The sequence below is a fragment of the Anas platyrhynchos genome, chromosome 3 (assembly GCF_047663525.1).
Source record: "Anas platyrhynchos isolate ZD024472 breed Pekin duck chromosome 3, IASCAAS_PekinDuck_T2T, whole genome shotgun sequence".
Classification (NCBI taxonomy): domain Eukaryota; kingdom Metazoa; phylum Chordata; class Aves; order Anseriformes; family Anatidae; genus Anas; species Anas platyrhynchos.
The window spans coordinates 63,598,557-63,612,920 of NC_092589.1; the positions used below are offsets into that span (position 1 = coordinate 63,598,557).

The 14,364-nt window shown below is 38.8% G+C and overlaps 1 protein-coding gene across 3 annotated transcripts in view; it reads left to right on the plus strand.

Moving 5' to 3' along the window:
• Window positions 1-5,955: 5,955 nt before the first annotated feature.
• The window catches only part of SAMD3 (sterile alpha motif domain containing 3), a 36,185-nt gene continuing 27,776 nt past the window's right edge, over window positions 5,956-14,364 (plus strand). The window contains exons 1-4 of one of the 3 annotated variants that reach the window (XM_013096786.5): window positions 5,956-6,084; window positions 6,539-6,643; window positions 7,364-7,550; window positions 11,626-11,736. In XM_013096786.5, the coding sequence (XP_012952240.2) occupies window positions 6,565-6,643; window positions 7,364-7,550; window positions 11,626-11,736 (377 nt within the window). In that variant the 5' untranslated portion in view covers window positions 5,956-6,084; window positions 6,539-6,564. The other 2 variants (XM_072036013.1, XM_013096780.5) reach the window with 2 other exon arrangements.

Below are 14,364 nucleotides of genomic sequence, written 5' to 3' on the forward strand. Positions count from 1 at the left end.
CTTATATTCTTGTTACTCTGCCACAACCAAAGCAGAAATATGAGATTACAGATGTTCTAACTTCCCAGCTCCCTCTTTCCACGATGCAGACAGATATGATTGATTATCTTCCCATTGGTGGTTTCAGCTAAAGTTCTCGTAATAGATGTGGAGTGTTTACATGGCTTCATCTGGACATGATGAAACAGTAACACAAAGGCAGTGGGCAGTAATGACTAGTTTGGTCAGGTAATACTGTTAATTGTAAGGGCTACTACACAAAGAAATGGGCTGCATATGCCCTAAACATCAATTAAACAAGCAAATGTAATAGGTTGCTTAGTACTTTAGAACGCTCTGTACAAAAAGATTTTGTGCCAACGAGTGTCAAATTAGTTAAGCTACTGTTTCTGCTGTGCAAAAGAGGCCTATGAGACAACCTGTTTTATTTTTACCATCTAGCGCAATCATACCCACCTCAAGTGTCTTAATATGCAAGCACTATTCCTTGACACAGTCTATGACTGAATGAATCAGTCATAGGAATTAATAGTATAAAACAGCAACAACAAAAAAGTGCATCATGAAATGTGTTGAAACCCAGTTATTCATCATTGTCTCCGTGTTCATATGATAGATAAACTGGAGGTGGAGTGCTGTCAGCAGTTAGTAATCATGCAATCCAGCAATCCTCAATTATACTAAAATAGCAAACCAGAGGTACCAGGAGGCGATGTGCATGGCTGAGTGCTGCAACTCTGCTCTCAGACTCAGTGACTCCTAAAAGAACTCATTAAAACTGGTGTAGAAGGCAGCTTACGGGGGTTCTTAAAACCTTTTTCCTGCTCCTTGCCACCCTCCTATGTGTGGTGAGGAGACACAGACAGCTGCCTCCCCTGCAGCCAATTAAACCAGAGTGTAGCATTTTTTCCATGTATGTAGTGGTCGCCTGTAAGGGACCTCTGGACAGATTGTCACTGACCAGCCTATTCTGTGGAGTGTAGTCACCTGTTTTTACTGCTGTTTGTTCAGCTTCAGGGGTCTCTTGCATGTCTTAACCTTGACTTTCACTTCTTCTCTACCTTCTGATTCATTCAACTGATCAAATGACAGGAGAACTCAAAAACTTTGTTAGGGTTCATTTTCTTTGCTGCCTGGTAAACATCTCTGGATGTATCTAGCAGTTATTTTTAAATTTAGTTGGCTATCTCAGAAATGTGGCTATTCCAGATGAATAGGGGAGACCCTTTGCAGTGAAACATCAAATCCTGAATTTGGACATGATGGACATACTGTGTGATAAAATCTTGCATTGATGTAAGACTTGTTCAAAAGAGATGTGCAACTGCTTTTTGCTTTGAATTGGGGAGCGCAGTGCAAGTAAGGAGTTTTGAGAGATGAATCCTATATATATATATTTTTTTTACTTAAAAAATGTATGTCAGCTGTATTGGTGCATTGCTTCACTGTTTAAACATAGCTGAAAAATCTCACTGACTGGAGGGTGTAACAGAATAAGAACAAGTAAAACGTGAACAAAGTTCAAGTGATATGCTTTATAACATCTCATCTGTATCAAATGCAAAAGTGTTGCGCAGATTGCTGAGAAACCACGTGTACCTCTTCCCCATGGGAGTCCCAGCTCATGTAATGGTTCAACTACTCAAACTCCATAAGGATATACATCATTTTCTGGACGTGATTGTGACTGACCAAACCCTTGGGGGCAGAACGTGCCTCTCTGAATAACCTCCTGGCCTTGGTTTTAGATAACAGCTAGCAAGAGTGGAATGGGTCAGCTGGCACTGGAGGTGTTTCTCCCTCAGTTTGTTACAGGAGAGTAAATTTGTCAGTGAGCTGGACCAGCACAGGTCATTGTGCGAGTGAATGGGCCATTTAACCCAACCCAGAGAATAACAGAAGAACCACTAGCAAGAGGATTTTGAGGAGAGCAAACAGCTTGAGCTGGCTTCAGCCCATGTCTTCCTTCCCAATGACTGGGAACAGAGACCAGCAGTGGGAATCACATTTGTACTCTGATCCTACTCTATGTGGCAATTGTTATATTGTGCTTGCAAAGTGATTTCAGTACACTGCTATATCACTTTACTAAATCACAATCCTGCATGACATCAAATATATCCCAATAAATAAATCTGCCCTTAAACATGATGCCCTCCTCTCCTGGAATATAATATGGAGCCTGGTCAAAGAGCATTGCCCTTGGACAGCTACTGCACTGCCTAAAGGGATTTCTCTATCTACCCTTTAGGAACAAAAGAGAACAGCTTTGTCAAATATTAGCACCTTTGAGGATCTGCCAGATGAAATACTGATAGCACTGCCAACCATTTTTCATCAGAATAGTCCTGGTAAACACTACTTTCAGCTAACTTTAACCATTTTGTGGTAAGGCCACTGCGACTGACTGCCAGTTTTGACTTTCAATTCTCTCAATTGGTTTATGATTCTAAAACAAGAGAAAATAATGGGTCGGCCTCCTTATGAGTATTTTATGTCTACTATTCACGGTTTGGGATGCAGGCCTTATTTTACAGATCAATGCTCCATTAAGATAGAAACCTTAATTGTTGTAATGCACTGTTTGCCTATTCACCTTCTAGATGAATTCAGGGATATGTTTCCAAGCATTTATTTTCACCCAGCTGCCTGAAGCAGTTTCCATGTCATACTTAAGACATTCAGCCTGATTTTTTTTTTCTGTTATATATGCAATTTCATCTTTGTGGTTCATGAATTTTTAACCTTTACTTGATTTTACCCTGTTCTCCACATCTGGTAACCTTGTATTTCTAATTTGGTGCAGTTTTTTAAAAAGTTGAATAAAAGGGTTTTGATGTTGCAGTGGCTTAACTTCCAAAAGTTGTGCTCATAAAAACAATAAAATATTTTTCTTTTATAACTAACTGGCTTATGCAGTATTTCCAACAACATCAAGGACAGGGTCTCATCTGTAAGAACGTTAAATCACCTTAAAACAAGCCAAATTAACTTCCTTTTATTGCTTTCAATTTGCCAAATAACTTGTACATCTCTAACAGAGAGAAGAACTTGGTAATTGGTTTGAATCTTGTCGCTGAAGTGTTACAACTCTTTTTTCCAGTAGCACTGTAGATAGTACAGATTAAATTAAAGTTTATATAGTAAAAACTTGAATACTAGAAACTTAATATTTTATCGGAAGGAAATAGCTGCTTTTTTTGATGGTATTCTTCAGAGCTAATTCCCGCAGGAAAGGGATTTGTCAGCTCAACGGGCAGACAAGGCCAATGGTCTTCATATTCCTCTTAACTCTGATCAAGGTTTCAAAGGGCTACATGGCTTTTTCCCCTTTATCTAAATCTGAGTTATGGTTGTGCAAGTTTTCTACCTAGATTTCTCAAATAACTGCACTGTTAGTTGGTAAAAGTTTTCTCTTGTGTCTGCTCTACATGTGTTTGTCTCCTGATCTTGCAGCTGCCTGTGGCTTACTCTACAGTAGCAATGAGATGAGAACTGAAACATGCAGTTCAAGATTTACCCCTCCCTCCCTTCACATTGCTTCATTCAGCCATTTCTGTGAACATTCAATGGGATACTTTTTCTACCATCTACCAGATAAATGTCAGCAAGAAGTTGTTGCCATTTTCTTTTTTGAGAAGAGTGACAGAGGTGTTCTGCTAGAATATTTCTCTTCATATTATTGAAAGGGTTGGTGGATAACTGATGTTCTGCTGACAATTTTTTTATGATGACACAGCACTGTATCCAGGATGACACATGCTGTCTTCTACAAAGTAGCTTGGATATTTTTAATTATTTAAAAAATAGTTTGGGAGTAAGCTGAAGGAAATTATTCAGTCCCTGTAATGCATACAAAGATAAAAGTGAATTATGATACAATTCAAAACTGTACACAGGGAACACCTTAGTTGTATCTATGGTATGCATCAATTCCTAACCTTCACACCTGCAAGATTCACACATCGAGACCTGGGCCTGTACAAAATGTGCCACATAGCTATGATATAGATGTGTACTTACCACATTCCTCACCGTTGTACTAAAATGTACTAAAATCTGAATTCTGACCTCACTGACAGCCATGTAGAGGTCTGCTAAAGGCAGTCTGTGATGCCACAGACTCTTTCTTACAAGTGAATGTGTAAAGTAGATATAACTCTTCTAGCCTAAAATGTTTTGACATAAGTTCATTTGTTTAGAAGTGCCACTTCACAGTGTTGATAGCTCATTATACCTGCTATTGAAACAAGCTGCATGGTAAATGAGTGCACACACATTAAGGAACTGCTGCCAGCAGCGTGCTGGTCAGGAACCTCCTTTCTCTTTACCATTTAGACAATAAAATCCAAAACAGCAGACACCTATACCAGAGGACTTCAGCTTTACTTTTCATTAACCAGGTCTGGTTAAGTCCTAATAGTAGACATTTGCTCTATGTATTTGAAGTGGCTCACAGGGATTGGCTGTGTTTATTAACACACAAGGATTGCTCACACTTATTACTGTTCTGAATTTGACTTCAAGTCATGCTCATGCTGTAAATTGCTAAGATGTCTTTAAAATGTTTCTCATTGTTTCTTGTTTTGTTCTGACTTGTATGAGTTGACTGAAGATAAACGTGTGTTCTTGTGTTTTACAGGGAGCCCTTCACCAGATTGCCTTTTGATGTTACTGTAATAAGTAGAATTATTAATAAAGACAAATATCAGTTTTCATGCTCTTTTTTTTTTTTTTGTTCCTTCCATAATGCTTCTAAAAGACTGGTGTGTTCTTTTCCTTGTTCCTTTATGTATTTGCGATTAAGTGAAAGCACTTTTAAAAAGCATTTCAAAATATTTGTGTAGTAACAGTTAATATATATCCTGTTTTGTAAAAGAGCCCCTGAACTGCCATCATTTTCCTCCCCTAAAGTGTACTACCTCCATTTCCATGTGTAAATAGACTTTTTACTGTAGAGTTAGCTTCACAGTGATATATAAATGCATATTGTTTTGCATGGCTGTAGTTTGTTTGACACTTTCTGAAATGTTAGTTATATGCATGTCTGCTTTAGCATGACTGTTCCAGGATCCAAGTCTTCTACTAGGATGAAGCAGTGACCTTCCCAACATTTTAATGTATCTACTTTTACACTGCTTGGTTGAAAAGGCAAGTATCTTTCTGCTTTGCATTGGGTTTTATCTTTCAAGGTGTTTTTGTTTTTTTTTTTTTTTTTCCCCTCTACTCTTTGCAAGGAAGTAAAAAGTGCGACAGGAAGGTGTGATTTTTAATTTACACCCGAGTTCTCAACAAATAATGACTTTTCACACCCTGTTATTGCTGCTTAGCCTGGAGGAGGAGTTGTATGGCTACTGTTGTCATATCAAATTAAATCTACTCATGTAATTCAGAAAGACATTCCTCTTAAACTTAACCCTTTTAAGTTGCTGAAGTGTACCAGCACAAACACATAATCTGAGTGCATCTATTTTGGGGGATCTCCGCTGTTGAATGATGAAAATGGAAAAGATGGTTCTCAATTTTTTTTTTTTGGGTAGTGCAGTGGAACAGGTCCTCATGAGGTTTGCGTGGGCAAACCCTCATGTTGTCTTAGGAGCTGACAGAAGGCTCAGGGTATGCGTGTGGACGTTATTTTAAACAAGGAAGTGCTTGGCCAACAATGCCAGACACTCGTGTTCTCATCTGAAAAACTTGCTTGAATAATTTTCTTTAATGCTGCAGAATGCAAGACACACAGCATCGAGTGCTCCTTTATGTAGCAGAGCTAAATTATGTCCATGAGAAAAGCAGTCTCAGAGAGTTTTCTGCTGCCAAGCAGCTGGTAGAATAGGATGAGCATAGTCCCCAGCAATTCCCTGGGGAAGGAGCGTTGGGTAGGCGCTGGGTGCACACACTGAGCAACACCCCAGCCAGGTGGGGTCAATCACCCCCTTCTCCTGTGCTGCCCTGTGGTGTCCCAGGGGGGCTGGGGCCTGAGGGGTGCCACCAGCAAATGCCAGGGGAGTTGCCTCCTCCGTTCCCCTCCCCTTCCCTGTGTTCCCAGCTTCCCAGGAGTGTTGCCCCTAATTGCCGCTAACCGGGGTTAAGTATTCGCTTTGCTAGCTATCGGTGGTGTTGAGGGGGTTAACGTGCCTGATGTGCTACCAACATATATGTGACAGACTCTTACCCGATGTATTTATTTTTTTCTCTCTGTAAAATGTCAACCATTTCCCGATGAGGGTGGTGGTGAATTTCACACCGTTTTTCCTCTCTGTGTGGAAAGCTGGGTGTTAATGGTGCTGGAGCAGGTCGTGTTTTATAAGGGATGAGGCTGCCTCTGAGAGCAGAGGGAAGGCAGGAAGAGGAGAGGAGGTGAAGAAAGAGGGATCCGAGGAAGCTGCCACTTGCAACAGGCATTAGTTGGATTATTCTCACACTTTATTAAGAACATGTAAATATAACAGTATTTGCAGAGTGGATTTTTTTTTTTCTACTTGCAGTTGGAGTTTAGCTCAGAGTTCAGTGTAAAAATAATCCTCTTTTTGCTTCACAGTGAATTTAGCACTGTGACACCCGAAGATGGAAAGTTGGTCGGTTGATCAAGTCTGCAACTGGCTCAGACAGAGGAATTTGGAAGAACTAGTTCCTAAATTCCGTGGTAAGCATTCTTATTTGTCTTTTATGTTTTTATTGGTATTGCCTACCTTGTTTTGGGAATGTGTATATGTATCTATCTACGTTTACGCTAACTTAAGACTTCAATAGGAATCTATTAGGGAGAGGAACTGACATGCAACTGATAGATCAAAATAAGAGTGCAGGTTTATCATGAAGTCTCCATGGGATGCTGGGGGTGAGATTAAGCCTGCATATAAATAGGTACACCTTCCAGAAGCAAATCTGGTGGTGTAACAGGCTTAACAGGGCCTATTTTATACTGTGTACATCTTCTGAAATAATGCATCTGTAGCATCCAAATGTGTTATGTCTGAGTATATAAACACTCTGCAAGAGAGTATGAGGAATTGTTATATGAAGATGTTTGCTGTGTACCTTAAAAAGCTTACTTTCCTTAATTAACAATAAGTCTGCTGTAGTCAAAGCAAGGCCTGATTTATACATTGAAATAGTTCACTGATCGTGTGTATTTCAGATGTAGCATTTTTGTACAGAAAGGTACCTGGCCAGGGACCAGAATTCTGGCACTGGAAAGCACAGTAGCTAAAACTTCTTCTTTTTAGCAGTTGAAGAAACACAACAACAACAGAAAGCCTTGGACCTATCTTCCATCGTCGTGTTTTTAGGCATAAATGATGTTACTGCGACTCTAAATTGCATCCCCCATAACTGCTATCCTCCTATCCCCTTCACTCTGCAGAAGAAGAAGTAAGTGGAGCAGCTCTTCTGGCTCTTAATGATCGCATGGTGCAGCAGCTGGTGAAGAAGATTGGACACCAGGCAGTGCTAATGGACCTGATTAATAAATACCAGCAACAAAAGAATGGGCCAGAACCCTTTACATATTACTGTGAATCAGCTTCTCCAATACTTCCAGCAATCAGTGGGTGAGTCTGTACGTAACATCACATAAAATATATCAGACTAAAGCTGTATTCTTCTCATAATCTTTTAAAACTGACATTTACTATCTTAACAGCTATAAGTTGCACGTATTTCATATACTCTGAATGATCTCTAACAACATGTTAAATATAAAATATGGTTATAACTTGAAGTTTTTAAAGGGAGCATCAACATTCCTGAATACCACCATTATTTTAAACTGCCCTTCACTTCCAGTTCTAGGACCAAGTTTTAACTTGCATGAAGTATAATCAAATTTCCATTACTTTAGGTGAAATCTTCTGTATTTACGGTATTAAGCTTTTGAGGCCTTTACTTTTAAATGTTTGTAAGCTATAGAGTAAAGTCACTATCTAGCTAGAGATAATGTTTGTGTCATAGATGTATTTAAGTCTGAGCTCTCAAAGGAAATTCTGAATCTGATCAGGTGTAAGCATTTAATAATACCAGTGTGTGCTACTCAAAAAAGAGCTAGAAAGATTTTTAGAAAACAAACCCCACAGAGATTATTTTACCCAAGCATTTTCCAGATCTTGGCTGAATAGCTTTTTTTGTTTTGTTTTGCTGTTTTTTGTGTGTGTGTGTGTGTTTTTTTTTGTTTTCTTTTCCTTTGGTGGGGGGGGAAGGAGAGGGGGAGGGCAGGGAGGGCAGGAAGGAAGGAGTTGGGTTTACTCGTTTTTTGTTTTTTTTTTTTTCCTTTTCTTCTTCATGTCTTGGCTGAGGAGGGACATCCTGAGTCTTATCAACTCTTCCAATCTCAAGAGTCCTGAAAATAGGGAAAGATTTGCAATGGCACAAAATGCTTCTGAGGGCACATTCCCTTCCCATATTTTCAAGGAAAGGGCTTAAGCACTAAGTCTGCATTGGCACATAGTAGTAGCCCAGTAGAAGTAGAGCATTCTCTGCAGCATTTGCTTTTTTTAAAGGGCGCCCAGCAAAGCATGATGACTGGGTTACTTCTTACCAAACTGCATTCATGAGAAGAACTAAAATGCTCATATAGAAAAATCCTTTTGTTCTCCGGGAAGAGTTTATGAAACGCCCTGTTTAAATGGTCCTGTACTCTTGGAGGGAGTTGAACTAAGAAGCTGATGTCTCTGAATATATGATTTATCATAGGCTTGGTTCTTTGCACAAGGTTCCTGCTTCACTCGATTCATCAGAAGCTCCGTCTCTGGAGGTAAAGCAGGCATCTTTCTGCATGTAGGCCCTGTACCTCATCTGAAGTACAGGAGGTACTTAGGCTGTACAGCAAGGGATAATGGAAAACATACTCTTATACTTAAGGTAGTTTGAAAACAGTTTTTAAAATTAAGATTTCATCCTTGAGTTCACCAGGTGTGTTTGGCTAGACTGCTTCTCAGGTGTCACTGTTCCCTTTGTGCTTGCAGTCCTACAGATCAGGCCTTGATGTCTCACAAAGAGCATTCTGTTGCAATATTATGAGGGGTTCTTTTCTGTGGGGTTCTGCAGACTTTGAAAAGAAAAAAAAATGCTAGAAACTTCAAATATAAGTGAATATAATTTACTTCAAAATCTTTCCCCACTTAGTCTTATTGTTGTTTCAAGAACAATATACTGGTACTCTTCTATTTACAGGGAAGTTGGGTAAATAAGCTACTGCTTCTGAAACACTTCCTATGTCACAGCCAAGAATCGCATCATACAACTCCTAAGCACATTTCAGAAGTGCCTGTACTCCCATATTTTTGGATGAGTTAATTTTTTAAAGATAATTAAAAGCTGTTTTGTATGTAGAGTGATGCTCCTGCAGTAAAAATAGCTTTTAGTTTTGTATTACTGTGTCTTAATACACAGGCAGCTATAAATGTCATTTTCTAACTCTGGAATGCTTATCTTAATGTTGTAGCTCTGTGGTGAACAGATGTGTCTGTCTGAACAAAGTCCTATAAGAACTTCTTTTGACCTCATTCAGGGATTAATCACTGTAATAGTATGCATATATTACACACAACATTGTGCTGGGGACAACTGCAAAAACTGAGCCTGAAATTCCACAGTTGCATGTTCCTAAGCCTTCCCCTGTGGTGCCAGAGTCCAGGTGAAAACAAACTACCTTGTCTGTCCTGCAGTGGTGTTTCTCAGTCAAGCCAGTTACCATAATTAACTACCCCTGTGAGTGCTAGGACAGGGGAGGCAGTGCTCAGCATCAGGGGCAAGGGAGAAAGCAGCATCATAGCTATGTTGTGGGTCAGTAAAACTGCTGTGGAGCTTCCAAAAGCTGTAAACTTTATTTCCCTTTCACATTTCTCCTGTGAATGCTACCCCAGTGCTTGATGGTACACTCCTGCCTGCCCAGTTCTTCTTCCTGTTGTCCACATTTTAGCTAACTCATTAAGTTTAGTTCACCTCTCTCTGTTAGGAACAATTTATTGACTGGACTTTCAATTATGGAGTTTCAATTATGATGGGTCAACACTTCCTGTTCAGAAGTAATGGATTTCTGAAGGAATACTGAGCATGACTTGTGTCTCCAGCAGTTTAGATTAGGATATAGAAACAGCATTTTGTTTTGTCACTTGTTATGTGCATATGAGGACCTCGTGCAAAGGCATTACCAAGTAATTGTTAAGGTGCTTTCCACTTCCAAGTTTGATTGTAGCTAGGAGCCGCATATGGAAAGTACTGGATTTTTCTGGTTTTAACTAGATAGCTGAAAACACATGTACTGTAGAGCTGTGTTAATTCATGAAAAGGGAGAACTCCCCTTATAAACCTACCAAACAGTAATGCCACTTGTAGCAATAGCATTTCATTTGTGAGTGTAGCTGAGGCTGGAACAGTTTATAGGGCATCTTTGAAGTTCAGAGCTTCTGAAGAGATAAGGTACAAAAAGAACCTACGTCATCCCCAAAGAGTTCCACGTGTCATAACTTGTGGAAGATCTAGTTCTTTAATGCATGTTTACTTTTTCCCTAAGCCAGGTTCTAGCAAGTCTCAGAAAGGCTCCAGTGGTAGTACTTGAAGTAGTGAAATCTGTGATAACTTCACCTTGGTGGCTTCACTAAGAAAATTTTTATGCTGCTTTCTGAGAAGTGTTTCAGTTAGTGGCCAGAGAATAGCCCGTGAGTCTCTTGGTGGACTGAATCTGTGATGTTGATTGACCATGTTGTTGTACAGAATGTGCTGACGTTAAAGAATGCTTGTAATCATGTTCCCTGGTCCCCTGTAGCTTTAGCTATGATTGGACAAAGCCTAATCGATTATAGTAGATAAATAAATAAATAAAAGTCCAGGGAAGTATGGAGCCTCTAGCATCTGGCTAGGGAAGTCACCAAGTTCATCTGTGTCTCTCATCTGTAAGTCAAAAACCAGTTGATGATTGTTATGTAATCTTGACAGCATAATAGTAACTCCTGTCTGACACGGCAAAACTACTGATGTTGACTTCTGAAAGCCAAAGGAGAAGAAAGAACAGGAAGGGGAGAAGAGGGAGGGAGGTGGATGCAAAGGTGAAATAGAAAGCAGTGGTTTTGTGTAGGGATTTCTGGCATGTAGTAAAGTGGATTATCTGGAGTTTTTGGTGCAAGTGACTGACTGGAGTTTGAGCAAATAATCAGGAGACCAGGTAGTGTTTGGGGATCCGGTAGAATGGTCAGAGTAATGTAAAATTGTCTCAAAGGTTATAGATGGGTTTAGCCCCATGGGAAGGGAGAAGGGAGTGGGGAATGTTCAAAGTTCTAGCTGAATAGAAACTACTGTGCAATATTCTGTAATTCACTCCCCATGCACACCAGCATGTTCTAGTGGTTAGTTATTCCCAGTTTTCTTACTGTGTAGGAATTGGAATACTGCTGGACAATATTTTTTTATAGTTTTCCTTTCAGCTTGTAAGAGTTGTTGGGTAATTGAACTGTGTTTGATTAAGAGACAGTATCAGCACCATGTAAACTCCTGCTTATTGTGTTATTTTTTTCTTTTTCTATTTCTGCCACTAGTATTTTAACACCTTGAGGTTTTATGTTTTTTATTTTTTTTCCATAAGCTGCACAAATCTCTATTGACTTATTTTTATTTATTTACTTTTTATTTCAGGGACACTGAAAGGCAGATACTAAGTACTTTTAGTCCTGTGGAGCAGAAACTGTGTTTGTCTTCAACTGAAAATGAAGAAGGACTAATTGATCAAAGAGTGTTAAAGCAAAAGTAAGTTCATAATGCATTTACTAAATTTTACTTGTTTTTTTTTGTAAATGACATTGTATTTGTCCTAAGTATTGGAGGTCAGGTTTGGGTTTAATCAGGTGTATTTAGAAAACAGCAGGATTTGGAGTGTACTAGGAATCAACTAAACAAAATGGTCAGATGTGAGTTTTTTTTTGTTGTTCTCTGTATGACAGCACAATACAGGTTTTTCCTTATTTCTTTAGTTCTTAAAAATCCTTTTTCACAGATCTTTGAATAGCATACTAGCAAACTAATCATTACTGAGTGGAATATCAGTACATACAAAGTCATGTGCTTGATGCACCTTAAATACAGTGCTTAAGAAAGTAGGCATGCAGATTCCCTTTGTGTGCATATTTTCCTTGCATGTCAAAATGAGCCTCCTTAAAATCTGGAGGCACGATGGTTGCTTTTCCTCTCAGAGCTAGGCAGCTAATGTTGGAAGAGTCATGTTTCTCTTCCATGGTAATTGTTTTCTTATCTTTATTACTCCCCTTATTATTCCCCACCTTGCTATCATTTCTCCCCCAAACATGTGACTGATGGCCTCAGTGTTCTGCAATAAGTGGAGATCTTCCTGTAGAATTGTCTATTTTGTCACTTTAAAAAAAATAAAGTTAGTGATAAGACTTCTAGGAACAGCAAAGGTGGCATAGTGAACCACGTAGGACTTTATTTAATAGCTTATTCCAAGGGGTTGTTTCACTGAAATCTTTCTGCAATGATGGTTTTTAGCCCTTACTTCTATAGGATACTTACTTTTAATTAATGGTGAGTAATTTGCCTTGTGCTGTATTCAGAGTTTTAAATGTGTGAATCAGCCTAACTCAGATAGACCAGCTTTAGGAAACTTTCTCAGTACAAAGCTTTCAAAGGCCCATAATGGCTTGTTAAGGGAAAAGGACTGCAAAAGAGCAATGCAAATTCACCTCGGGACAAAGAAGTAAGAAAGGAGGAAAAGAAAGTCAGCTGTAAATGGAAATGCCCCTTGTGAAGCAGTAGGTGCCCTGAAAATCAGTAGAGCTGTGATGATTTATAGTCTTGAAGACCCAAGGAAATTTTATGAGGGCTTCTCTTTAAAGGTCACATGAGAAGCTGGCAAATGTCTTTTTCCAAAATAGCTGTTTTAACTAACTGATTTAGTCTTAAAATGGAATTGAGCATCCCTGGCATCCATTAACTGCTGCAGTAGCTTTATCTCTAGTTAAATACTGTTTTTGGACGTGAATACTCTTGTTTAAATATGTCTATGACTCGACCCACTGATTGATATGGAATTACAGAATTTTTCCCCCCCTACCTCCCCAGTGCTCCTTTATTGCATTTTTAGCTACTGATAGAAAATTTAATGCTAGCTATAAACAGGTTGTGAAGAGTTGAATACGGCTTTTTTTTTTTTAAATATGATTATGGGAATAGAAAATTGGTTTGACTATAAGGACATGTTCTTAGCCTAGGGTATGAAAGTAACTCCTGGTCTACTCTGCTAATATACATACTCAGCTGATTTTCTGCACAATTTCTCTCTTCCCCCCACTGCATACACTCTGGTTTTATTCTAAGAATACATTAAATGTCATGGTAAAAAGTGTTTCTTCCACATCAGATTAATGATGTTTTTTTTTGTGTGTGTTTTGGCATGTTAATCTGGTATTTGTTTTATCAGCTGCAGAGGTGTCTTTTTTGTTGTTGTTCATTGTTTTAAATTTATAATGTTTTAAAGTCTGTGCAGTTCTGTTTTTTTCCTTCAATTTTCTTCTCTATTCCTAATTAGTGGGGAAAAGGAAGATACAGCAATACAGGGGGGCAGCTCTACAAATTAATTACTCTGGATAGTCTTCTTCAGAATGGGAAGGAGGGCACATAACCCTCTCAACAGCCAGGCTAGATTTGGAAGAGAAGCTAAGAGTAAGAACAACTTCTACTGCTCTTTAATGGGTATTCCCACCTCACTTATTTATTTGGTTGCAAAACAGTTCATACAAGGACTTTTTGAGCCAGTTCTTGCAAGGGTTATTTTAATTCAGTGACTTTGATTTAAATATTCAGTTCAAGGGACTGACCTTTGGCCAAGGTAACATTTATAGCATCTGGTTCTTAGTTTCTCCAATCTTTCTTTTTCTTTTTTTTTAAAAAGCTTAGTTTTTTCTTCTTTTGTTTTCCCATACATCTACAGCTTTAGTAATGCATGTAGCTTCGTTTGAAATGAAATCATGTGTTCTTTGTTCTTTTACAAATTATTGCTGCTGATGAATTGGCTCAAAGTTTCTTGTGTAGGCAGTTCTAACAACTATTATATATTCTTCTGCATTACTAAGTATTACAAAGAGAGCAGAGCAGGCTGTTTAAACTCAAAAATAAAGAGTAACTGGCTGCAGCAATTATTGTATAACTTTATTTTTCTTGCAGAACAACATTTTGCTAGCAGCTATAGAAGTGAAACAGGCAGTCTTTTTGCTGAGCCCCCAAGAAGATTAATCTTGAAGTAGTGCATTTTTGTGAAGACAACAGTGTAGCATACAGAGGGCAACTCAACAAATATGTTTCCTCAATAACTGCTTTTTGCTATTGGAGTGCTAGCAGTCTCCTAGCAGCCCTATGTTTGTC